The 26,830-nt window shown below is 43.1% G+C and overlaps 1 protein-coding gene across 3 annotated transcripts in view; it reads left to right on the top strand.

The window, feature by feature from the left end:
• KIF26A (kinesin family member 26A) overlaps positions 1 to 24,579 on the top strand; it is a 166,965-nt gene extending 142,386 nt beyond the window's left edge. For 2 of the 3 annotated variants that reach the window (XM_031953147.1, XM_031953150.1), the window contains exons 6-16: positions 1,071 to 1,280; positions 2,751 to 2,844; positions 4,412 to 4,674; positions 4,927 to 5,110; positions 6,255 to 6,414; positions 10,586 to 10,748; positions 12,062 to 15,407; positions 20,066 to 20,256; positions 20,716 to 20,736; positions 21,745 to 21,895; positions 22,657 to 24,579. In XM_031953147.1, coding sequence (XP_031809007.1) covers positions 1,071 to 1,280; positions 2,751 to 2,844; positions 4,412 to 4,674; positions 4,927 to 5,110; positions 6,255 to 6,414; positions 10,586 to 10,748; positions 12,062 to 15,407; positions 20,066 to 20,256; positions 20,716 to 20,736; positions 21,745 to 21,895; positions 22,657 to 22,820 — 4,947 coding nt within the window. In that variant the 3' untranslated portion in view covers positions 22,821 to 24,579. The remainder of the gene's footprint in view (positions 1 to 1,070; positions 1,281 to 2,750; positions 2,845 to 4,411; positions 4,675 to 4,926; positions 5,111 to 6,254; positions 6,415 to 10,585; positions 10,749 to 12,061; positions 15,408 to 20,065; positions 20,257 to 20,715; positions 20,737 to 21,744; positions 21,896 to 22,656) is intronic. The other variant, XM_031953149.1, reaches the window with a different exon arrangement.
• The last annotated feature ends 2,251 nt before the right edge of the window (positions 24,580 to 26,830 follow it).

Below are 26,830 nucleotides of genomic sequence, written 5' to 3'. Positions count from 1 at the left end.
GGGAGATAAGAACACGTTCTCCCTGGTCCACAGAATTGTTGCTGAGAAAACCTATTTTTTTTTTAAATACTACTTTATTTTTTCAAATATATGCAAAGATAGTTTTCAACATTTACCATTGAAAAACCTTGTGTTCTTAACTCTTCTCTCCCTCCCCCAAGACAGCAAGTAATCCAATATAGGTTAGATATGTTCAATTCTTCTAAATATATTTCCATAATTCATCATGCTGCACAAGAAAATCAGATCAAAAGGGGAAAAAACATAAGAAAAAACACCAAGAAAACAACAACAACAACAACAAAAGTGAAAATCCTATGCTTTGATCTACATTCAGTCTCCTTAGTTCTCTCTCTGAATACAAATGGCACTTTTCCATAGTAAGTCTATTGGAATTATCTTGAATCACCTCATTAGAAAACCTTTTATAAATGTTTAGGCACTAGAGAAATAATGAGCTCTTGGTAGAGTACTACTGCTGCTGCTGCTACTACTACTACTTATTATTATTATTACTTACTTACCCTTAGGTATACTTTAAGGTGTTTCTTTCTTTCTTTCTTTCTTTTTTTTCTTGAGGCAATTGGGGTTAAGTGACTTGCCCAGGATCACACAGCTAGGAAGTGTTAAGTGTCTGAGACTAGATCTGACTCAGGTCCTCCTGACTTCAGGGCTGACACTATCCACTGCACCACCTAGCTGCCCCCACTTTAAGGTTTGAAAAACAATTTACATACATAATTTCATTTGACATCAAAGATATTAATTTACAGAAGAGACTGAGGATTTAAGGGACATGCCACTGTTAATCTCCCTGGATCTTTTTACTATATAAATTGTCTTTTTAAAAAAATGACATAAAGTCCTTTCAATATCTGGAATGTGATCAAGGGTATCAAGCTTTCCTATACTTGTCTCCTTGTCTGTTTGTTGCTGTATTTGACACTCAGGGTGAGGAGCGTGGCTGAGTTGGTCTGGTGAGCAGAGCAGTCAGTGTCAATGCCCAGGAGTGTAATGGTCCCAGTTAAAGGTTTGGTCAGAGAACCATGTCCCGCTTCTCTCCCTCCCAGGTGAAGGTGATGGTGCGGATCTGCACGTCGCCAGGTGCCCCTCATTCGTCCGAGCCCATGTCCTTCCTGAAGGTGGATTCCCGGAAGAAACAGGTGACGCTGTACGACCCCGCGGCCAGTTCCCCTGCCAATGGGGGCTCGCGGAGAACTGCAGGTGCAGTCCCGAAGATGTTTGCTTTTGATGCTGTCTTCCCACAGGATGCTGCTCAGGTGAGTGAGGGAAGGAAGGGCCAGGCTGGGACCTCTGGAACTTGGCTTTTGAAGAAGTTCCTAATGTTTGTAATATTTTTTCTGGGATTAGAGGAGGTGGTGAGAAGAATATTTTCATTCTCCTATGATGGAGACAGAATCAAAGGCTCAAAATGTGATCCTGCTGACAGGGCAATTTCTCATTGCACTGGGAGTGGTGAAACCTGGTGAGATTGCAGAACATTTTTGTTTTCTTGTACAAAGTAGGAGGTTTCTTGGACTGTTTGGGTGTCTGAAACTGTTGCCAGGTTCCCAGGATCTCTAACATGAGAGCGTGCTAGAGAATAGGAAGGGCTCAGAAAGGATTGTCAGGGAAGCATGGACCTTGTGATGTGAAGTTATCACTATTAAGTCCTTATTTGTAGTTGTGTCATTTTTCAAGGCCTCGGCCAGTTTGAAGTCTAGTTCACTGCATGAGTCTTCCCACAGGAGAACTAGATTGTGCAAAACCCAATTGTAGCTCACGGATCTTACCCAGATCTCTTGCTCTAACTCCCATCAATACTATTGCTGCTAGGAAGGCCAGCTTTAGGAATAGCAAGAAAGTGACTCAGAAGTCTGGGCTCATTCAACTTTTCCCCAAGGAGGGGAAGAGAAGCTGGCTCCTACCTTGGGGTTATTAGCAGTGGCTGTTGCCTTTGTGTTCCACAGACCAGTTATTCCACCTTCCCTACTGTATGGTGCTTGAAAACATGCATAAACCTGGCAGCCCAAAGTTCTTTCTCCTTTTTTTTTAAAGCAGAACTTGTTTACCATGAGATTCAAGAATATAAAACCTGATTTTTAAATATCAGCACATGTATTATGCATGTTTATGTGTAAGGCACATGTGTTTACATATGTATTATATGAGTGTGCCATTCCTCTTTGACTATATTTGCATTTACTTTGAATGCATCATATGTGTGTGCTGCATGGAATAATAAACCACACTTTCCACTAATACTCCCTAGACCCTTTCAAGGGCTCAGCTTGAGAGTGATCTTTTTGTTCTTTGAGTCAGTCAGTCAGTCAACAAGCATTTATAAAGTATTTATTATGTGCAAAGCAGTGCTGGGGATACAGAGAAAGGCAAAAGCAGCTTCTGCCTGTCCTCTAAGAAGCTTACATTCTAGTGTCCCTCTGAAAGTATTTTTAAAATTTGTTTTATATTTACGTGTCTGCATAGATGTGGTTCCCTAACACTCCCTTCCCCCAAGTAAATATAATGTAAACTCTATGAGTTCAAGGACTATCTCACTTTTGATTTTTGTGTCCCAGCTCCCTGATACACAGTAGTACTCAATGATTACTTGCAAATTGCTCAAAAGGAAGATTTGGTTTCTGTGTTCCGGAGGAGATCCCATAACTGCCTATCTGGGGATACTTCTGGTGGGAGCAGGGACAACTAGACCCTCACCCAATCCCACCTCCATATCTTTTCTCTTGCAGGCTGAGGTGTGCTCCGGGACGGTGGCAGATGTAATCCAGTCAGTTGTGAACGGTGCTGATGGCTGCATATTCTGCTTTGGCCACGTCAGGCTTGGTGAGCACCCAGTTTCCTTCCGTTAATGACTCCGTCAGTCTGATAATTACATGCTGTCAGCTCCCAGAACAATAAAGCTGGAGTCTGGAAAGAGATGGAGATTTCTTCTTAATTAGCTTTGCAAACTTCCCAGGTTTATTCCTGCAGCATTAAAACCTTCAACTTTAATGGGGGAGGAGGTTGAATAATGAAACTGAGGAGCTCAGGGGGCTTTGAGGGGGTCAACGTGCTGGGCTCTGTTTTGTGGAATAATTGTAAAATTATCAGATTTAGTCTGGGTTCAAATCCTGATTTTGCCACATTGACCTGTTGTATCCTTGGGCCCTTTTCCTTTGGCTTCACTTCCATCCTACCACCATCGTCATAAGCATTAGTCTCATCACTCTAGCTGATCTTTACATGGGACTTTAATTTTGTAAAATGTTTAACATGTTATCTCATTAAATGCTCAAAGATATACTCGATGAGACAGATAATAGAATTATTTTTGCTCCCATTTCACAGATGAGAAAACTAAAGCTCAGGACCTCAAAATGAGGTTTTTTATATTGAATTGTTATATTGAATTGAATTAAAAGATTTGCCTATAGTCTTACAGCTAGGTATTGAAGGCAAGATTTGAAAATGAGGTCTCTCAACTTTCTCTGGGCATTTTTCCATTTTAATATGTTGCCTCAATTGTAAAATGAGATGGTCTAGAGAAGGGATTTTACGTTTTTCATTCTGTGGACCCTTTTGACAGTATAGTGAGTCAATGGACGCTTTCTCGGAATAATATTTTTAAATGTATAAAATAAAATATAATTACAAAAGAAAACAATCACATTGAAATAAAGATGTAGTTTTTTTCCCATCAAAGTTCACAAAGCTCCTGAAATCGAAGAACTCCAAGACAAGATGGTCTTTAAAGGTCCCTTCTAACTCTAAAATCCCATATCCCTATGTATCAGAAAGTCCAGATGAGTTTGGAAATTTGGAGGAGACTGAGTTAGAGGGAAGGATGTAATTAATGAATACTTATAGACCCTGGACCCTGATGTCTCTTGGGAATAGGATAATGTCATTAAGGAAGTTGGTGATGTGGTGGATAAAATACTTGCCCTGAATTCAGGAGGACCTGAATTCAAATCCATTTTCAGACCCTGATTGGCTATGTGATCCTGAGCAAATTACTTTATCTTTATTTGCCTCAGTCTGCCTAACTGTAAAATGGGGTAATATAATACTTGCTTCCCAGAGTTGTAGTGTGGATCAAATGAGATAATATTTGTAAAAGTGCTTAGCACAGTGCCTCACAAATAAAGGACATTATATAAGTGCTTATTCCTCTTCAGTGACTGGAGTTGTGATCAAAACGGACCTGGTTTAATCAGATGATTAAGGGCTCAGTCTCTGCCTGGGATCAAAGGACAAAAGGGCTAGCTGCATTTGAGTCAAGTGTTTTCTCCCTCACAGCACAGGGGCTAGTATAGCTGATATCCTCAGGATGGGGTTCCTTCAGTTCCTGTTTCCATTCCCCATCACTTGACAATAACTGCTCAGCCTTTTTTCTTATCTCTCCCTATAGGGAAGTCATATACTATGATTGGGAAGGATCATTCCACCCAGAGCTTGGGGATTGTGCCCTGTGCCATTTCTTGGTTGTTTAAGCTGATCAATGAGCGGAAAGAGAAGATGGGAACCCGGTTCTCCGTGCGTGTTTCTGCTGTAGAGATTAGCGGCAAAGATGAAAACCTCAAGGATTTGTTAGGTGACGTTGCCAGTGGCAGCCTTCAGGATGGCCAGTCTCCTGGGGTTTACCTTCGAGAAGATCCTGTTTGTGGGACACAGGTATAAAAAAGCAGCACGGCAGACACCAGCCAAGCCGAACCCTTCTCTCTCTTACCTTTCTTTTAATCTGAGGATGATTAAGACAGTTTCTAAGGTAGCTTAAAAAGAAAGAAAGATGCAGCCTTTAATTTTTAATCCCCTCTCCCTGGCTGTACATATTTGTTTTTCTGATAGCCCTTGAGACTTAATCTGTCTGACAAAAAATGCCAGTCAGCCCTTTCTCTAATGAGCTGCTTCCTCTTTGGTTTTCAGCTTCAGAACCAGAGTGAGCTTCGGGCCCCAAGTGCAGAGAAAGCTGCCTTCTTCCTGGATGCAGCACTGGCTGCCCGGAGCACCAGTAGAGCTGACTGTGATGAAGAGGACCGAAGGAATTCACACATGCTGTTCACCCTCCATATCTACCAGTACCGGATGGAGAAGTGTGGCAAAGGAGGAAGTAGGTCTCCCTTCCCTCTTTTCCTCCCTCTCTCCTCCCAGTTTTTGGATTTTGTTCTGAAGTTTAGAACCTTTTATAAGATTTCCACAAGTGTCTGGCTGCTATAAACGCATAGAATGCTACAAAGTCCTCATAGTTGTATGTGTAGGTGCATAAATTCAGCATGAGATCAAGATTATGGTTGTGACCCACATAGGAGAGAGAGGAAGAGAGAGAGAGACTGTCTTCTTCTCTCCTTCCCTTTCCCCCTCCCTTGACTTCCTTTTCCCCCTCCTCCTCCCTCTCTCCCTCCCTCAATTCCTCTCTTTTTCTCTGTCTTTGTCTTTCTTCTTCTTCTTCTTCTTTCTTCTTTCTTCTCTCCTCTCTGTCTCTCCATCCATCTATTGATCTCTTTATCTTTCTAACCATTTTTCTATCTACGATTAATCCAATAGTCTTTCCTTGTATTTGAATTTCAGTGAACTAAACATCTCAGAATAATCAGACCAAACCCTGGGACTTGGAATTCTCTTGGTCATGGACAAAATTTAGATTTGAAGGGAATACTTATGGTAGGACTTGATCTGTATTCTAGAGCTGATACTCTTGACCATTATCATTGCATTGGTCCTGATTGAGGCCTCCAAGTGTGCATCTCTCAGTATCTGAAGAGAGGCTGGGAGCTTGAACTGTGCTAGATACATGGGCTGCCATCTGCCCAATCCTCTGTTTAGACAAAGATCTGGGTTCGACTAATATTCACTTCCATCCATTTGCCAATCTGAGAGCAAACCCTGAGACTCACTCTTGGTTTTAGTGAAATGTCATTTAGTTCTGTTTTGTTGTTGTTCAGTTGTTCAGTCATGTCTGACTTGTGATGACTCCAGTAGGGATTTTCTTGGCAAAGATATTGGAGTGGTTTGTCATTTCCTTCTCTGAGGAAACTGAGGCAAACAGGGTTAAATGACTTGTCCAGGATCACATAGCTAGTAAGTGTTAGAGGCTGAATCTGAGCTCAGGTCTTCCTAAGTTCTGCTAATGTTGCTTTTTATTTGTCATTCTTATCCAGGTGGGGCCAATAGTGCTCAGTTCTTCAAAACTGGTTCAGTTGTATTCAGAATTTTTCTGTTTCCTGGGATAACATCTTTTCTTTTTTTTGCTTCAGTGTCAGGTGGACGCAGCCGTTTGCACCTCATCGACTTGGGGAGTTGTGAAAAAGTGCTGAGCAAAAACCGGGAAGCTGGTGGTTCCCTCTGCCTGTCTCTGTCTGCTTTGGGCAATGTGATCTTGGCCTTAATCAATGGTGCAAAGCACGTGCCGTACAAGTGAGTGAATGACTCTATTCATTGGAAACCTTGTATACTGGTCAGTTTTTACCACGAACCCATCTGTAGGCCTTAGTTTTTAGCATAATAATAGTACCTTGTTATTTTATGGATCTGTCAGCTAATAAGGGTTTAACATGCACCTACTATGTCCATTTATGTCAAGCATCAGAAATGCAAAGAAAGAAAAATGACCTCAAAAAGCTTACAATCTAATGCGAGAGACAACAAGCAGACAAATATGCACAACCAACTTATTTATAAGATAAATAGCAAATAATTAACAGATGGCAGTAGAATTAAGAAAGATTGGAAAGGATTTCCTGTAGAAATTGGATTGTGATCTTAACAAAGTGAGTTTCTTTTTCACAGATCTTATCCCTCCTTCATCTCTTATCTTGTTTGATTGATATTTATGGCTTTCTATACATTCTCCATAGAATATCTAACCTCGTCTGGTTCTTTGGATATTTTGTGTATATTGGTATTGCCCTCCTGTTGTAAGAATGATAGCTCACATTTCTATTGGGCTTTAAGATTCACAAAGTGCTTTCCTAACAATTCCATTATATAAGTAGCAAATGAATTCTTATCCTCATTATAAAGATAAGGAAACTGAGGAACCCATTGTCTTCTGGTCCACTATTCCTTCTTCCTTGCCAATAGTTCCTATTATTTTTTTGTTTTTCCATCCCTTTTCAACAACAAAAGCAAAAAATGTATTGTGAACCCCAGAATAATTTAATATACTACTCAGATTTTTAAAGATTTATTTATTAAGTGTTTTCAATAACTACAGTAAAAATTTTTGCCCCCAAAAGCTCTAAATAAAAATTTGCATTTTATAATTATAAAATCTAAAATTATATTTTACTTTTGATTATAAAAATTCTAAATATGCAATAATAAAACTATTTATAAAATAATTTTAAATATTTCATGAGGCTATTCTGTAAGAATTAAAAGAAATATTCCAGCAAGATCTTATACGCCTACTAATATGCAACATTACACATTCAATTTCATTTTACAAATTTTGGGCAAGGTGCCATTAACATTTTTTTTCATTGTGAATCTCTTGTACCTTAAACCACTGCACTATATGCCATGCTGATCTAGGCAAAAGCTCCAGCATTTAAAATTGGCTTTCAGCCTCTTGAGAATGCACATTTCTCAAATTTGCATGTTTCTTTTGGGCAAAATGTTTGTGTAGTTTGTGACCAGGTGGAATTGTGCAGTGGGAATAAAGTTCCATTGGCGTATGATTGCATATTTACAGAACTTCCCAGAGCACATACATTCTCAAATAAGGACTAAACATGGCATTGAAACCCATGAGCATTCTGTACTTGGTAAGACCCAGATGAGACAGAAAGTTTGTGCTCATGGAAGCTTCACTAGGTGACCTGTCTTAGTCATCTGCATTGGGCCCAGATGGACCTCCTTTATTTTGCACACTCTTCCCTCCTACCGAAAGGTTTAAAGAATCAAGAGATTCATGGGTTTGGGTCTTGCCACTTCCCTAATTCAGTTTGTGGCCTTTAGTCAAGTAAGCATGTTTTCCTTATCTGGGCCTCAGTTTCCCTATCTGTAAAATGAGCTTAAGTTAGCTTCTTTCCAGGTTTAGGATTCTCTCGAGTTGTCTGCTGTATGACTAGGCACTAAATGTAGGAAAATTGAACTTGAAATGTAACTCTTTTGGGCCTTCAGATTTTTCATGTGATTTGGTTTAGCTTGGCCTGTTGAGTCTCAGGACATTCAAAATCTGAGTGCTGTTGCCCTGTGTTTAATCATTGCTAACAGTTCATGTGAAAAGGATCCGAACATTTTAGAGGGTTGTAAATGCTATATAAGCCATGATGTGACAACTTATAAAACAATGGAGTTGTTTAGTCTTTGGCTGCCTTGAGGGAAGGAAGCATCATGTCTGGGATTAGGTAGGAGGAGACTGTCTTGCTGTCCCAGATTACATCTGGATTTCAGGACCAATTACCTCTTAGGGAGGACATTGATAAACTGGAGCATGTCCAGAGGAGGACAGGGAGGGTGGTGATGGGACTGGAGGGAATGCCACATGAGGATAGATTGAAGGAACTCAGGGATGGTTAGCTTAACAAAGACAAGATTTAGGGGAGATATGATGACTGCCTTTACATATATGAAAGGCTGACATGAAGAAGAGTGATTAGGTTTGTTCTGTTTGGCCCCAAAAGGCAGAGGAGGAAGCAATGAGTAGGTGGGAAGATGTGCAGAGGGACAAATTTAGGCTTGGTGTAAAGGAAAAAAATCCTGACTCTGTAGCTGTCTAAAGTGGGAATGTGATGTCTCAGGGAGGTAATAAATTTCCCTTTACCAGAGGCATTCAGGGAGAAGTTTGATGAACTCTGCTTGAGGATATTATAGAAAGGGATTGTTCTTGTTCATGTGTGGGTTGGGTTAGAAGACTTCCAGGGTCCCTTCACACCTTGAGATCCTATGACTCACAGTGTGCTTTAGGCAAGTAATGAATTTTCTGATCTTCCCAGGCCTCTTGCAAATGAGTGCTGAATGCTATCCAAAGTAATTTTTCAAATCTTTAGTTTAGGCTTATAAGAAAGCTCAGGGGGATGCATGGAAGGAATAAGATCTTGTGAAATTCTAGGTTCATTTAAAATTTTGTGTTTATTCTAAAGAAGTCGAGAAACATGAGGGAGAAACAGGTTTTACTACCTTCTCACTGCTTCAGTTAGCGTTAATAATAATAACAATAATATATAGCACTTATTATGTGCCAGGCACTGTGCTAATTGCTTTATAATTATTATTCCACTTGATCATCACAACAACCTTGGACTATAATGATTCCCATTTTGTAGATGAGGAAATTAAGGCAAGCAGAGTTTAAGGTTCTTATTCTGGGTAACCCAACTAGGAAGTATCTGCGATTTTCCTGTCTCCAGACCTGGTACTCTCCCTCGCCACCCAGCTACTGTTAAATGGGGCAGATGGTGACATGGGGCTCCTTGTTCTCACATGCTCTAGACTAGTTCCATCTCTGGTCCAATTCAGGCACCTATCACTTTCTGGCTTTGTGCCTATTTTGGATGGACTTTGGTTAGCTTATGGGAAAGTGTGAAAAACAGAATTTCATTTCTGTCTTTGACCCTGAAGTCACTTTTGTGATCTTTGACAAATCACTTTGATGTTACTTTAGTCTAGCTATAAAATGATAGGGATGGACTTGATTATCCTTAAAGGGTGGGTTTAGGAGGGTTTAGTTTAGGCTTATAAGAAAGCTCAGGGGGATGCATGGAAGGAATAAGATCTTGGGAAATTCTAGGTTCACTTAAAATTTTGTGTTTTAAGGCAAAATTGTTTGTGCCTCCCCAAGACAGAATATAGGTGGTTTTGAGGGTTGGCAGCCCTAACCCTTTGTGGCTCTGAGGTCAGTAGGGGAGGGGTAAAAATCATCTCTAGCCTGTAATTTTTAAGAGCCTTTCTCCAAGTCCATGATGAGATTAGCGATATCAGCCCTTTCTAATGATTGAAGTTTGCCAAGTACTTTCTTTCCAAGAAATCTAGGAAGTTCAGTAGAACAAGGGATTTGTTCATGGTCACATAATTATTACGTAGAACAAATAGTAGAACTCTATGGGATCAGTAGAACAGGTGATTTGTTTATGATCACATAGTTATTCAGTAGAACAAGTAGAACTCTACGAGGTCAATAAAACAGGTCATTCATAATTACATAGTTATAAGATAGAGCAAATAATAGAAATCTATGGGGTAGTAAAACATGGTCACATAGTTATTAGGTGTCAGTTTTGGGCCTAGAACTCAGTTCTTTTAAGTCCCAAGTGCCTTCCCATAGAGGCAGTTAAGTGGTATAGTGGATAGACCACTGGACTTGAAGTCAGCAAGACTCAAGTTCAAATTCTGGTTCTGACAATTACTAGCTGTATGAGCCCAGTTTCTTCAACATTTCTCTGGGCCTCAGTAACATGACAGTCCTTTCCAACTCTAGATCTGTTATCCTGTTCCATGAATGCAGATAAGTTCACAGTGGGCATTTAACGTGATTAATTATCAAATTGGGAGGTAGGAGGGATTCAGAGATGGAAAAGTCACTTCTAGTTAAATGAGTGGAGATAAGGAAGGCCTCGAAATTGACTTTTCTTATGTCCTGCAGAGACAACAAACTGACGATGCTCCTAAGGGAATCACTAGGCAACATCAACTGCAGGACCACCATGATTGCCCACATCTCAGACTCCCCAGCCAACTATGCAGAGACCCTCACCACGGTGCAACTTGCTTCCCGCATCCACCGAATGAGGAAGAAGAAGTCCAAGGTGCGTTAACCCCTTGAGCTGGGACTCATCTGGTCACAATCATCACAATAGCAGATATATATCTAGCCCCTTCATAGTTTAGAGAAACAGCTTCCTATTTTACAGGTGGGAAAACTGAGCATGGTGTTATGCATAAAGCAGTTGATTTGGAATTAGGAAGATCTGGAATCAAATTCTACCTCATTTAAAATATGGGCAATTTACTATTAAACATTTTTGGTTTAATAGTAAGTTTTCTCATTTGCAGAATGAAAGGATTGGGCTTGGTGACTTCTAAGTCCTATAGCCATGGTATGACTTCTCACAATGCTGGAAGGTTATTTACAGCAAGCATTATTCTCTTCTTGCTTCAATTTATGATCCATTTTGTTTTTTGCAATTGGGGTTAAATGACTTGCCCAAAGTCACATAGCTAGCAAGTGACTGAGGCTGGATTTGAACTCAGAGCCTCCTGATTCCAGGGCTAGTGCTCTGTCCACTATACTATCTCACTACCCCTCTTATCCTTATTTCCATCACTGTAAGGAATCTTCTTAGTGAGGAACCCCTTCTATCAAGGCATGTCTCAACCCGTTCTAAAGTTCATAGCTCTAGAGCCTTGTCTGGGGACATGGATAGGTTAAATTACTTGCCCAAGGTCACACATAATCAAGATGTATCAGAGTTAAAACTTGAACTCAGATCTTCCTGTGGCTGTTAGAAAGTCACCCAATGGGCGTTGGAGCTGGGTTTTAACTTCAGGCTTTGGGATTACCATGCCCACTTAGTGCTTGTCCCAGTACATCAGGCTCCTTCTCCATGTAAACCATCTGTGGGAATATCCCTCTTGCAAGCGACTGTATGATACCTGTAGTTTTTATCTTCTGAGGTTTTAAGTGTTGACCTCTCTAGCTCCATAGAAGCCAATTTTCCCCCATGCTCCTTAAATTCCAAACTCAGTGTTGATCTGGTCTGTTTATGATGACAAAACACTGAATGCCAGGGTCAAGGCACCTTGGAAAGTAGGTCTTTAGAAATGGAAGCTCCCTTAAGATCTACTACCTTTAAGTAGTAGAGGGAAGGGACTTTGCAAATCATAGATATGGAATGGTGACCAGAACATATAACATTAGAGCTAAAAGGGACTTTGAATGCCATCTAGGAGCAGCTAACTTCCTTATTTATAGATGAGAAGACAGGCTTATAGAGATGTAGGTTTGGAGGGTCTTGAGCATGTTTGGACTCAGGTAGTACAGAAGTCAGGATAGCTTCCTCAAGCTAATGTCAGTGAAGCTGAGACTTGAACTAATGGGGGCATTTTCCTTGTGTTTTAGTATGCATCCAGCTCTTCAGGAGGAGAGAGTTCCTGTGAGGAAGGCCGGGTCCGGAGGCCCCCACACCTGAGACCTTTTCACCCTCGCACAGTGGCCTTGGATCCCGACCTTCCTGGCCTGGGTCTCTCCAGTGACCCCGATTATTCCTCCAGCAGCGAGCAGTCCTGTGACACCGTCATCTACGTGGGACCCAATGGGGCTGCCCTGTCTGACCGGGAGCTCACGGACAATGAGGGCCCACCCGAGTTTGTGCCTATCATCCCGTCACTCAATAGGAAGCGGGGCAAGGATGGGCTGGGTGGTCCCTGGAGCTCCGACAAGGACCACTTCAAGTGTAACACGTTTGCTGAGCTGCAGGAGAGACTGGAGTGCATTGATGGGAGTGAGGAGCCCACTCGCTTTGGTGGGGCTGACTCTGCCGGGGTAGCAAATGGTAGTGGTGCAGGGAGTGCAGAAACTGGCCTGGCCAAGTCAGCCAAGGAGAAGCCACCCTCCCCATTGAGGGGGTGCAAGAAGCCTGCGTTGCTGGAGACAGCCTCCCCCAAAAAGGGACCTGCCCTCCACTTCTCAGCAGGACCTCCCCGCAATGGAGCCTGCCCAGGAAACAGTCCCTCCCAGAGCCAAGTGGATACCCCCAATCCTCTGACTAGAGGGGATGGGAAAAAATCAGACATGGTCTCAGACAGTGGGAGAGATCCAACTTTATATTCTTCTAGGTCCTGTAAGCCAGATGTGACTAAGAGCCCAGACTGTGGCACTGCCACAGAGCCAGTTGTCAAGGACAAGGCCGTGTATGGGAAGCGACCCCTGCCCAGTCCAGCCCCCCCACCCCCTCAACAGAAGCACCTGACGCCTCCCGGCAACATGTATTCCAAGCTGGATGACAATGGCGTCCGGACGCCCCCACTGGGAATGAGTAAGCAGAGGGTGGGCTCTGGGGAGGTATCCCCTGCCCAGGGAGCATCCTCACCACCTTCCACCAGCACCCTGGAGGTACACAGCTTCCATTCAGCTTTCAGGGGTAAGTGCTTTGACCGGGACATCCTGACGACCACAGTGACCCTGCAGCAGCCAGTGGAGCTGAACGGAGAGGATGAGCTGGTGTTCACAGTGGTTGAGGAGCTGTCCATCAGTGGCATGGTGGACTCAGGGCGGCCCACCAGCATCATCAGTTTCAACAGTGACTGCTCCCTTCAGGCCCTGGCCTCTGGCTCCCGGCCAGTCAGCATCATCAGCAGCATCAATGATGAGTTTGATGCCTACACGTCTCAGGCATCCGGCGTGAACATTGACATAGTCCTGCCTTTCTCGGAGGGAGCCTTTCCCTCCGGGAGCCGCCGCTCCTCCATCAGCTCCTGGCTAAGCGAGGTCAGCCTCTGCACCATGGATGGCGAGCTCATGCCCCCTGCAGACGTCCTCACCACTTCATCTCCTTTGGCCGGCGATCCCCCTGGGGAGAACTTCACCTTGGACTCTCCCAGCGTCACTCTCACTTTCACCCCAGGAAACCTCAAGAACTCCTTGAATGACAGCGGGCTTTGTGTCTCAGAGCTGGACAGCTTGGAGAGCACGAGCTTCAGAAAGATGTCACCAGCCATTTCTAAGACTCCTCAGTCCTTGGGACCCACCAAAGCTGCCCCCACTCCAGGTGTCTCCAGGATACCCAACCAACCCAAGAGAGCAGGGAGGGGTGGGAATCCACAAGTGACCCACAAGATGCAAACCATCCATTCTAGTCTTCCGCGGAATCTGAGAACTACTACCTCAACCCCCAATTACATGGGTGCCATGCACCATAGCCATGAATTGCCCAGTCCGGGTGGGCTATTCGACGACCCATGGCTAGTGCGAGTGGATGTCCCACCAGGCACCCACTCCATGGACCTACTGTCCTCTCCTAACAACCCTTCATTAGGTATTGACTCCTTAAACACACCATGCAGGGAGGCCACAGGGTACAGGCCCGCCAAGTCCCAGACAATGTTGGCCTGTTCCCAGCGGGTGGTGGACGGATGTGAAATGTCTTGCAAATCAGCCGGGGACCATGCTAGGAAGCCAGAGGTCATGACCCAAATCCCACCCTTGAGGAGAGGGGCCACCACTCTGGGTGTGATGCCAGTGGCTCGAGGTGGAGACAGTCCCGCTGAGGCCCTGGCCCGAGGCAATCCTGACTCGGCCTTGACCACCAACAGCCTGAAGACCTCTATGGGGAAGAAGAATGGTCCTCAGAAGTCGAGTCTCTTACCTAGGCCCAGTGGGGCAGGACCCCCTGCTCCCCCAGTCCGGAAATCAAGCCTTGAGCAAAAAAGTGGTATTTCTCCATCTAGGGGAGGCATAGACTCTGCAAGAGCCCCTGCCTCCAAAGGGGAAGAAGAGGCAGAACTGCGGCCCAGAGCGGGTGCAGGCTTGGCTCCAGAGAGCCTGAAAGGCAAAGCCAACGTTAAGGGTGAGCATTCTTTGCCCAAGAGCACATCCAGCCTGAAGGCGAGGGCGGCCAAGCCCGAGGGGGTCCATCGTTATGGAAGTCACATGTCTCTGGAGCGTTGCGAAGGCCTAGGTGTGGGGGGAGCCAAGGCCGATGGCGGCGGCAGCAACATCGGGAAGCAGGGGCGGTCTGTGCCTCGGTTGGGTGTGCCCCCCGCGACCCCTTCTCCTGTGTCTCCAACGTCCTACACGACCCCCTCCAAAGGCGGTTCAGCAAAAGGGGTAGCGAGTGCTAAATCACCTGCCGGTGGAAGCAAGAGCCGGAACCTCTTGGCCGGGGGGTCCCGGTCTCTCAGCTCTTCGGTGAAGTCACTGAGTCAGCAGCCTGCCGGGAAGAGCGCTGGTGCCCCCACGACCGGCAAGGTGGCCCCGCGTACCATGCCCGGGGTCAACGGCAAGCCGAGCCGGGGAACCATCATGGGCACCAAGCAGGCAATGAGGGCTGCCAACAGCCGCGTGAACGAGCTGGCCTCCGGGAGCTCTGGCAAAGGGGGCCATTCCCGGAGCTCCGCAGACTCGGACAGCGGGAACGACAGCGGCGTGAATCTGGGCGACGAGAAGCTGCCGGTGCCCGCCCTGCCCTCCCCGTACAGCAAGATCACGGCCCCGCGGCGGCCTCAGCGCTACAGCAGCGGGCACGGCAGCGACAACAGCAGCGTGCTGAGCGGGGAGCTGCCGCCGGCCATGGGCCGCACGGCCCTGTTCTACCACAGCGGCGGCAGCAGCGGCTACGAGAGCATGATCCGGGACAGCGAGGCCACGGGGAGCGCGTCCTCCACCCACGACTCCATGAGTGAGAGTGGCCTGTCGTCCCCTGGGGGCCGCATGAGGAGCCTCAAGTCTCCCAAGAAAAGGTCGACAGGTAAGAAATAAAGTAACTCCTCCCGTTCTCCTCCCAGATCTTCAGTATCTGAAAGGCGCGGGGCGCGGGGGACGGGGACGGGCGGGGGACTTTATCTCCGCTGTTCCCCAACAGTGATTCAGGGAACCTTTAGCTATGATCCCTGGGCTTCGTAGAGAAGCCAAGAGAGGAAGGAGAGGGGTTACTCTGCGCTGACACCAGTGGCTTTTCCAAACCCCGTAGGGCAGAGATTGGGCAGAGGCTCAGTATCCTAACATTCAGGACAGCTTTGAGTACCCTACTCCCTTCTGGGCCGAGATAGTCCCAGTCATCCTCTGCCTCCAGTCTTTGATGTGAAGATAAGAGTAGAGCCCAAAGCTGGGGCTTGTAGTTCCGGACAGGTAATTTAGCTAAACCCTGAGTAACAAAAGCAACATGCAGCTCTGCCCCTCTCCCTCCTCACTTTCACTTCTCTCCTCCCCAAGTGGAACTGTAGGCAACCTTGGGCAGAACCTAGTATTCGTTCTCAGTGGGATCCAAAAAAGCCAGCAAAAGGTGGCCCAAGTTCTACTTTGGAGGAATGGAACGAGGCATTTAGTATCCTGATACTGACACTGACTTGCAAATAACTTCCATCTCTTTGAGCCTCAATTTCCACATCTATCAAATGGGCATAATATATGTCTCATAGTATATGAGGAAAAAAGGAATGTAGAATGCTTTGTAGACTATAATAATTTAGATAAATACATGTTAACCATTTTTGTTATCTGTATTTTATAAACGAGAAAGCTGAGGCTTGCAAAATCATAGAACATATATCAGAACTGGATGGGACCATAGAGATCACCGACATGTGCAAAAATGGAGAAACTGAAGCTAGTAGAGGGGATAGTGTGAAACAAAATAACAACAGTAGCTAGCATTTGTATAATCCTCAATACTTGGAGAAGGTGCTATTATTACACTCATTCTATAGGTGAAAAAATAGGCATACTAAGGTTAAGTGACTTTTCCAGAGTCATACTCAAGACTTAGTTTTAACTTTTTCTAGTTTTTCGAGTTATGAGGCTGAATTTGAACTCAGATAAGCCCATCATTGCACTCCCCCCCCACCCCCCACCCCAGCTACTGTATTTGGAATCAGAAGTGGATTCAGATTTTCATTTAGCTGTTTGCTGTCTATGTGGTCTTAAAAAAAGTCACTGTCTGGAACAACTAGATAGTGTAATGGATAGAACACAGGCCCTAAAGTCAGGAGGAACTGAGTTCAGCACTTTTTTATTTTTTACAACTAGCTGTGTAACCCTAGCCAATTGCCTCCTCCCCCCCCCCCCCAAAAAAAAAAGTTCTCATCTTCTCTACCTCTATTTGCTCATCTGTAAGGTAAAAAGGATGAGTTAATTTATCTCAAAGGTTTTTTTTCTGGCTCAAAATTTTATATTTGTATAATCCTTGCCTAAAGTCACCAGATTAGTCAGTGATGAGTCCACTTGGGGAGAAGGGGAGTGGGAATGAGGTGGGAGAGGGGCAGAGTTGAATGTTGCATTTTGTGAATCTGGGTTTTTATACTTTCTATTCAGCACTATCTTTACAGACTCTTGCTACTTTTCACCAGGTTCTTTTGCAACAGGGAATCTGGATAAATGGATTTTTAAGGCAGGGGGTGGGGGGAGAGGGAGGAAGGGAGGAGTAGGTAATACTCTCTTCAGACTCAGTTCCAAGCTTGGGGTCATAGAACTTCAGCCTCAGAGAGATCTCATCCATTGTTGTTATTAGAAAAAATACCCACTCTCTGAACAATTCCTGAGAAGTAGTCATCCAGACCAGCCCTGGGAAAATCACTTGAGGCAGCTATTCCTCTTTGGATCAATATTCTTAGGAAATTATTCTTTTTGTTGTTCAATTGTTACAGGCATGTCTGCCTCTGTTATCCCATTTGGGGTTTCTTTGGCAAAGATATTGGAGTGATTAGTTCATTTTTAACTAATTTTACATTTGAGGAAACTGAGGCAAACAGAATTAAGAGATTTACTGAGGATCACATGGCTAGGAAGTGTCCGAGGCCAGATTTGCACTCACAAAGAGGATTTTTCCTGACTCCAGGCTCACTGCAACACTCTGATTATTCTTTACACCAAGTCAAATCTGCTTTCTGAAACTTTTCCCATTGCTCCTACTTCAGTATTCTGGTACCAAACAGAACTAATCTAATTTTTCTTCCTCATGAAAACCCTTCAGCCATATGAAGACCAGGCTACTCTATGTCTATTCTTTTTTGTGCAAAATTTTCCTCAGCCCAATTTCACACCATTCCTTTATGGTCTGATCTTTAGTCCTCCTTCCATCCTAGCCACTTTCTTCTAGAGGTGCCGTGGCTTATACACTCTCATCCTGTTACCATCTTGGGGCACCCACCAGTAGGGAGGGGAAGTTGAGAATGGGTTAGTACATTTTCCAATCCAGAAGTCCAGCCTCAGTGAACTGATCTGCCTGATTTGGCTGGAGCTTTGTGAGCAGGGCTTCTGAGTCCCTCCTGTGGGCGGGAAATAAATCAAGCTAACGTGAGCTCCCTTCCCACTTAAGCCTCCCCCACAAATCAATATTAACGGCCCTGTAAAGTTGCACACGAATCGAGGAGGGTATTACTCACTGATGGATTCGATTTTGTTTTTAGCCCCAGGAAATACTTGTGAGGTCTTTAAAGATGACAAACTATTTCTTTTCCAACAAGGGCTGTCTGTTATCGGTAAATGGGCTCTCTTATTTTGAATGCTTAATGCCTAAACCTGCTAATATTTCCCCATTAATCAATTATTCAATCAACAATCATTTATTGAGCACCTACTATGTATTATAGGTTGCTATGCTAGGTGCTGGGCATACAAAGAAAAAGAATGGTACAATCCCTATTCTTAAGGAACTTAACTTCCAGTGTGGGGCACAACAAGCAAATGCATAAGAATATGGACTAAATATTAATGAAATAAGTAAAAGATTTTTTAAAAGAAACTCAATTGGAGGATTCAAGAAAAACTTCATGTAGAAGGTGATGTCTGAGCTATGACTTGAAGATAAACAGTGATAAAAATTATGAGGTAGAGGTTTAGAAAGAACATTACATGTGTGAGAAATAGAAGACCAGTTTGGCTGGATCATGAAATACTAGATGGAATAATAGACGATAAAGTTAGGAAGATAGTTTGGGACCAGGTTATTATATTTTATTCTAGAGGCAACAGAGAGCCATTGAAGTTTCTTAGTAAGGAAGTAATGTCATAGATCTACATTTAAGGAAAATCACATTGGCCACAATATGTAGGACAGACAAGAGTAAAGAGAGAGTTGAGGGTGGAGAGACTAATTCGATGGCAGTTGTAAAAATCTAGGCCAAAGGTGCTATGGGCCTGAAACTAAAATGATAGCTATGTTGAGTCCAGAAATTAAGGTCAAATTGGCAAGAATTACCAATTGTTTGGGTGTGAGGAGTCAAGGAGAACACTGAGATTATAAACCTCAGAGACTGAAAAAAATTGTGGTGCCTTTGATGGAATTAGGGAAATTAAGAAAGGGTGATGGATTTGGGAGGAGGAGGGGGAAGTACAATTTTGAAAATGTTGCATTTGAGATTTCTCTGGTACCTCCATTTTGAATACACCAATAGGCAATTAATGGGACTGAAGTTCCCATTAATTAAAAATTAATGTGTAAAAATGATGATTAAACTTACAGGAATTGGTAAGGATAACAGAGTAAGGAAGAAAGAAATTGGAGGGGAAAGAGAGAAAGATGGGAAAAGGTTCAGGACAAGCCTTCAGTAATTCCCATGATTAGGAGTAATGAAATGGATAAAGAGCCAGCTAAGGTGACTGGAAAGGAGATATTATTAGGTAAAGGGAAAAAAACAGAGGAAAAAATGGAGAAAATTCAGTGGAGAGAATATCTAGGAGAACCATTGGGGAACCATTAATAACAGTGGAAACCAGTTGCAACTGAGGATTATGGGCAGCAAAGGAGTGTATGGGAGAAGTAGAGGCGATGAATATAGATGTTCTAAAAATTTGATTAAGGGAGAACCGGAATGAGATTGAAGGAATAGTACGATCCACTGAAGATTTTTTTAAGAGTGGTGGAGACATGAACATTGAAGAGAATGGGATAATATAGAAGGGTTGGTCTTGACAAGAAGTTTCACTTAATTATTAGAGAATGGGGAAGAAATAAGAGGGTGATGATATGAAAAGAAGGGACGAAGGGAGAGCTTACATCAAATGATCTCAATTTTCTCAGGAAAGTAATAGGTCCCCAGTTGAGAAATGGGATGGGGAGGACTTAAAAAAAGAGAAAAGAAAAAAAGTACATGATAATTTCTTTATATATTTGAAAGGAATAGCAAGTTGCGCATAGTAGATTTGCGGTATTATGTACCATCAACTTAAAAAAAAATCATACTATGTTTGTTTTAGTCCATAAATTAAAAAATAAAGAAATAAAGGATGAGATTAATGCACATGGGCTTCTAATCAAGCACTGTTACTTATCACCATTGCTAAGTAGTCCACGTTCTGCTCTTAACTGAGGAGGGAAAAAAAATGAGGAGGTAAAGATGTATGTGTGTCCGCCTTTGCCCGGCAGACTTCGGGAGCCTCACTTAACGGGACTTGTGCATTTATTTACAGGTCTGCAGCGGCGGCGCCTGGTTCCGACTCCACTGCCTGATGCTGCAGCCTTGGGCAGGAAGCCCAGTGCTGCGGGTCAGTGGGTGGACCTGCCGCCTTTGCCTGGTACTTTGAAAGAGCCTTTTGAAATCAAAGTGTATGAGATTGACGACGTGGAGCGCCTGCAGAGGCATCGGCGGGAAGAGCCCGAGGTCAGCCCGCCCCTCTCGCTCAGCCCCCTTCCGTCAGAATCCCTTTGGTCCAGGTCCCTGAGGGAGGAAGGGGTTCAATTGGAAATGGTCATGCAATTAGAGCTTCTGGCATGATTAATTTTCACTGTTTTGCATGTTTAGATCCCCTGAACAGAGAAACATCATTATAGGCCACAATTAATTGTGTTTAACCTGACGGAGAACATGAGTGGAGAATGTGCATGCACTCATTAGGACACGGTCTGCTCAGAGCTCTGTTGCCTCAGACTTTGTTTGTTTAGAAGCTTTTAAGTCCCCCTTAATAGCTTCCGTTCAGAGCAAGGTCATTCACCCTTAGTTATAGCATCTCCACGTTGGTGGGAAGGGGGATGGGGCTATGATTGGGAAAGTAATTTAGTCCCAATGCCTACTTCCTTCTGATGGAGTTTTTCCTTTTTTCCTCTCTCTTTTTCCCTCTAGCCTTTCCAAGATGTGGAAAAGGTAAATAGCATGCTCCCCTCTTACACTGATGTAGATAGGGCTCCTCAAGGATTATAGAAACTCAGAATTTCAGAATTAGAAGAAACCTTAGTGATGGCCTGGAGGGATACCTTTCTTGAGAACTCTGCCTCATTTTATCATTTTCTTTCTTCTCCCCTCCTCTCTTTTCTCTTCCTTTCCTTTACCTTCCTTTCTCCCTCCCTTTTCCTTCCCCTCCTTTTCCCTTTCCCTTCCTTTTTCCTTCCCTTTCCCTTCTTCCCTTCCTTTTCCTTGCTTCCTTCCTTTTCTTCCCTTTCTTCCTTTCTCCTTCCCTTTCCTTCTCTTTTTCCCCTCCCCTCTCTCCCTCCCTCCCTCCTTGCCTCCTTTCCTTCCATTTTACTCATCCATTTATTTATTTGGTTTGTTCATTCATTTATCCACCCATCATTCATTCGTTCATTTGTTCTATCTATCTATCAATCAGAGGAAACTGAAGCCCAGGAAAGGAAAAGGGTTTTGCCTACAGTCACCCAAGTCAGCTACAAGCATTTAGGTAGCATTTATATAGGAACTGTGCTAAGAATTTTTCTAATATTTCATTTGATCCTTACAACCTTGTTAGGTAGAAGCGTTATTATCCTTATTATTACACTTGAAGGAATTGTGACAAATAGGTTAGGTTACTTGCCCTGAATCACACAGTAAGTATGGGAGGCATGATTTGAATTCGTCTTCCTTTTTGAGCCCAGAACTCTATTCTTTGCTTCTCCAGCTGTTTAATATAATGGGGAAGAAAGCCTATTAGATTTTTTGAATCCAGGGACCAAGATTTGAACTGTGGATCTCATTACTTATTAACTGTGTTATTCTGGGCAGGTCCCTTCTTCTGTGGATGACCTAGGTTTTCTCATCTATAAAACAGTGGGGCAGGACTGAATGATCTTTAGGATCCCTTCCTACTTTCACCTGCCTGGGACTATAGCTTAAGCCTAAATCCAGATTTCTGGGAATTCTCTCTGTTTCCCAAAGGGCCTGATGTATTTTAATGCCAAGCTGAAAGTCCTGGAAAGGAGACATCAGCGAATCAAGGAGGTGGAGGCCAAGCATGAACTCCTGAAGGAGGAACTGGAGGAGACCAAGAGCCGGCTGATGATGGATCCAAACAAGTGGAGAGAAGAATGTAAGTTGGAACAACATCCTTCTGCTGATTTGCTCCCTGTACTCTGGAGCCTCCTAAAAAGCTCAGTAGTTGTAGGGACAAGAACAACACCCATGTTCTGGGGTGCTCAGTATGAGGCTACAAATTCTTGCTCTCAAGGAGCTTACATTTTAATAGGGCAAGACTTAAAATGGGGTGTTGGAAAATAGGAGTTGCAGATGAGAATAGAGAGAGATGGTGATGAGATGATACTGAAGGAATTGGTATGGAAGCTTGCTTTTCTACAAGATAAGGTAAAGAAGTTCACCTGTCAACTCTGGAAAAAAAAATTCCGGATTTCCAATGAGTGTGAATATGTTCTCAGGGGTGAAGACACTGTAGGAAGAAATACAAAAACATATTCATTGTCCTCAGACATGTTGTACAACATGCAAATAACTATGTATGTATAAAATCTCTGTGTTAATGAAGTAGCCTCAAGGAAGTAGGAGGGGAGAGGATAGACACAACTAGGAAAGATCTCCTGATATAAGTGGGAGTAGAACCAACTTTTGAAGGAAGCAAGGGAAGCTGGGAGGCAGAGATGAGGAGGAAGAGAGTTCCAGGATCAGGGACAGTCATTGAAAGATGGAGGAGCCTCAGATGTTTATTGAATATGTGGATGGCAAGATCAGTTTGACAAGCAGAAGGATGGATTATAGTGGAGGGAGGGAGATCTTCTTAGAGGCTATCTGGAGACTCCATGTTCTGGTTCTGACTTTCATTATAATTTTGGTTTGCAGTTGAGGTGGATCCAGAATTGGATAAAGAGTCTGAGGAATACCTGGAGGCTCTTGAACAAGTTACAGAAGACCTCGAGCACTGTGTGAACCTGTGCAAAGCCCATGTCATGATCGTTACCTGCTTTGACATCGGTGTGTCAGATGTACAGGAAGTGGAAGTTTGAGAGCAGACGAGAAGGGACAGGATGGGACAAGAATGGGATGGGAAAGGGACGAGACATGGGAAGGAACAGAAAACAGAATCCAGGGTGATGCCTGGTTGTTGCAACGCCACAAGGAAGTGACAAGGGGAACAGGAATGTTGAGGTGAAAGGAACAGTGGGGTGGGAAAGTGGGAGGGAGAGAGGGGATGGATGTGGGCAAGGAACTAGAATGTTTCACAATCAACATGGTGCCTCATTCAAGACCAAACTGTACAGAGAGTGAGAATGAACCATGCCTGACTGACGGACAAATGGACGGACGGACGGACAGACAGACAGACAGACAGGAACTGAGGATTAAAAACACCAACAGACATTCCCCTAGCAATGCCAAGTGCCTTTCATGTTAATTGGATTTTTTTTTCCCCTTTGGTGCTAGAAATTTGGAAGCCAGCCGCCCGGTATCAGCTGTTTTCGTATAGAACCTTTGATAATTGTACCATGTATTTCTGACCCCATGTAAAAACATAGTAATGAGAGCAATAAGCACATGACTGTTTCCTACTGGCCTTACCTTCTGGTTTCCTAGAAAAGTGATTTGATGTAGCAAAATTTAAATGGCCAGACTTGGGGTTCAGATTGAAAATATTTTTTATGAGTGTGTTTATCATTCCAAAGGGCATAGAGTAAGCTCTGACAAGGACTAGTTTTCATTCCCTCCTCAGAGCAGAACTAAGACTGGCTTTTATTTCTAGTTTTTTTTTTTTTTTTATTAAAAGTTTCTTGCCATCCTTATCTGATGCCTCATTGTGGTGTGGAGGTGACCCCTGGGCTTTTGAAGCCTGTGTGTGAAGAGCTAGCCAAGCTAGAAAACTTTGAGTACCAGCCTCCATGGCAGTCTCCAGACTGAAGATGAGCCTGGTGAAGGCCAAGGCTTCCTTCTCCCCAGAGGATCAGCCACTAGAGAGTGGAATGTTTTGGGGGGTGGGGTGGGATGTGTGCACAGCAACTCATAAAGACTGTCTGCTAAAATTGTGGAAGAGGTTGGGAACTGTGTTGTTGGAGGACCCAAATGGACAAAAATAAATGTGGAGATTGAAGTATATTTGGGGCCAAGAGGGACTGTTAACTTTGGAATGAGCTCATCCGGGGTTGAATTTAACCTCATTTTCTACAAACCTGTTCTTCCCCCTTGGGGAAAGCAGTGGCCAAGGGCTTAGCAAAAAGCACCAAGAGCCTTCTTCAATGGCAGGAATAGAGCCTCCAATTTCTTACCAAAATAAACCAGCAAAAAAAAAAAAAAAAAAAAAAAAAAGTTGGGGGGAAAGTTTTGTAAATGTTTCATTAGGTTCATATTTTTCTATCGTTTTGACCATGAAGCCAATATTTGCATCAAAAACTTTGAAGTCAAAAAATCGACTTTTTCCCAGTTTTTGTAATGATGAATGAATGCTCAGGACATGAATGGGATGGACGGCTGCATGAATTTGTGCTGAGGATGGAGGGGGGAAGGGAGGTAGTGGGAGGGAAAGAGGCTGATCCAGGGGTCCCTTGGGGGGATCCCCTGGGCCAATCAATTGTTGCCAAATGAGGAAAAAAGGAAAAAGAAAAAAAATCTTTTCCCAGGGTTAAATACTGTATGTAAGCTCCCATTTCATACGAATCATATTTTCTGACCATTTTGATTTATAGGGGTTTTATGAGCCTTTGTATAAATGTGTATGATAACATGGCATCCCCACTTTTACTTGTGAATAAAAGATACATCTATTGTTAACTTTTCTGTTTAATGAATTTTTTGCTTTCAAAAACGGTAACAAAGTCTTGTTTATGTGTTGCTTCTTTACAAATAATTAATCAAGAAATATTTATTTCATGTGTTCTCTATGCAGGGAACTGAGCATATAAGGATAAAAATGAAATGGTTCCTTCCCTCAAGAGGTTTCTGTGAGGAAGTAATGACAGGGAAGCAATAACTACTATGGAAGAGGGAAGGAAGAAGAGAAAGAGGGATGGGAGTAGGAAGGGGAGAGGCAGAGAGAAGGGAGAGGAGAGAAGGGGGAGAGAGACAGAGACAGAGAAGGGTAGGAAGCAGAGGAAGATGAGAGATGATTCGGATTATTTCTGCCCTTAAGGAATTTACGTTGCAATAGATGGGATACATGTGTCCACATAAGAAAAGACAGAATATGGACTGTGGCTTCTGTATTCTGTAAAAAGTAATTGTTCTCCAAGAGTTCCAATGAGGGAATATTAGCTCCCAGCTCTATGGCACTTTAAGGTTTACAAAACACTTTTGTTTGGGTTAAAACACAGTTTTCTCAAAAACATGTTATCTCTCTCTCTCTCTCTCTCTCTCTCTCTCTCTCTCTCTCTCTCCCTCTCTTCCCTCCCCCCACCTCTTTCCCTTTGGAAATTGAGACTCACAAAAGTTCATTGATGAATTCAAATTCAAAAGGCTTGCAAATATTAGAGTTGAGATTTAAACTTGGATCTTCTACCATCTCTGTGCTTTGACTGTTTTCTTCATCTATAAAATAAGAAGTTTGAACTGCATGGCCTCTGAGGACTCTTACACTTTTATATCTCCAATTCAGATATCTCTTTCCACTCTTCCAGGCCTTATCACAGAAATATAGACATGCAATGACTGCCACAGGGTCCCTGAATCCTTAAATGGGACAAATTAAATGAAGTATCATGAACTTCACCTTCCATCCCACAAGTTGGGGCCTCAGTTTCCTCATCAGTGAAATGTGGAGGTTTTCTTCCACTCTAAAAAGCCAGGGGATCATCCTTAAATAGTCTGGTAGAATATTTTAAGCTTTAAATCCTGCCTGTGATCCTATGAACTGACCTGGTTTCTGTCACTCGATCCATGTAGAATTTAATGTCATCTCTTCCTACCTATCTCTGGATCTGTTTCTATCTTATAAAAACATTGGATAAAATAATATTAAAAGTTCTTACTTGTTCTAAGTCCTATAATTCTCTGATGTACCCAGCTCTATGTTTGATACTTTCTACTGTAGAAGTTTCCCATCCAAGATAGTTAAAAATGTTTTTAGGATCACTCATCAATCACTATTGGAAAATCAAGGCAAGAATGGAATTGTTCCTACCTCCAAGGAGATTATATTTCATTGGGGAAATATATAACATGTATAAATAAATAGATAATACATTATAGATGCGACTCTAATTCTAATGCTCTCTTAGTTCATGGTTCAACATTGGTTGAGATGAAATGATAGACGGTTATTGAAGAGTTAATAAGGGAGGGTGTTTATTTTGCCCTAATATATCAACGATATGCTACAAGGATATAGTGGCTCTTAGTTTCTCTAACTCAAGCACCCTTCTTCTCCATCTTGTCAGTCAATGAGCAGAGTAGGGTGACATCAAGTCTGAGACCTTTGGGAACTTTGTGCTATGAGACCAGGAAATTATATCAGTAAAACCCTGAGCAATTAGGTTGTATGGTGGGAGGAAGGTTTGGTAAGGTAAAAGGAAGCCAAGTTAGGAAACCTCTTGTTTTAACACACTTGTATAACCCACTTAGGCATATATGGATACAAAAGGTTGACCTGTAACCAACTGCAATGGGCTTTTTGACAGCTGGTTATTAAATTTTCATTATGAACATTTACACCTTGAAAATCAGTAAATGATAAAAATTAGTAAGGGGTGACAAAGGGAATAAACAATTATATGGCACCTATCACAAGTCAGACAATTTGCTAAGAACTTTACAAATATTATCTTATTTGATCTTTATAACAGATCTTCATTTTATAGTTGAGGAAACTTGGACAGACACAGCTAAAGTGACTTGTCCAGAGTGTCACAGCTATTAACTGCCTGAAACTGCCTTCAACTCAAGTCTTCCAGATTTCAGGCCCAGAGTTCTATTCATTGCACTATCAGCTTTTGTTGATTGTCTAGACTTAAGGAAGTAATGTGAAAAATGTTAATAATGGAGATTAGATAAAAACTATGTCCCATTTACATTTTCTTGTAAAAGTTTATCA

This window comes from Sarcophilus harrisii, chromosome 2 (assembly GCF_902635505.1).
Source record: "Sarcophilus harrisii chromosome 2, mSarHar1.11, whole genome shotgun sequence".
Taxonomy (NCBI): Eukaryota; Metazoa; Chordata; class Mammalia; order Dasyuromorphia; family Dasyuridae; genus Sarcophilus; species Sarcophilus harrisii.
The sequence above is the reverse complement of the archived record's forward strand: the minus strand, read 5'-3'. Positions and strand labels throughout refer to the sequence as shown.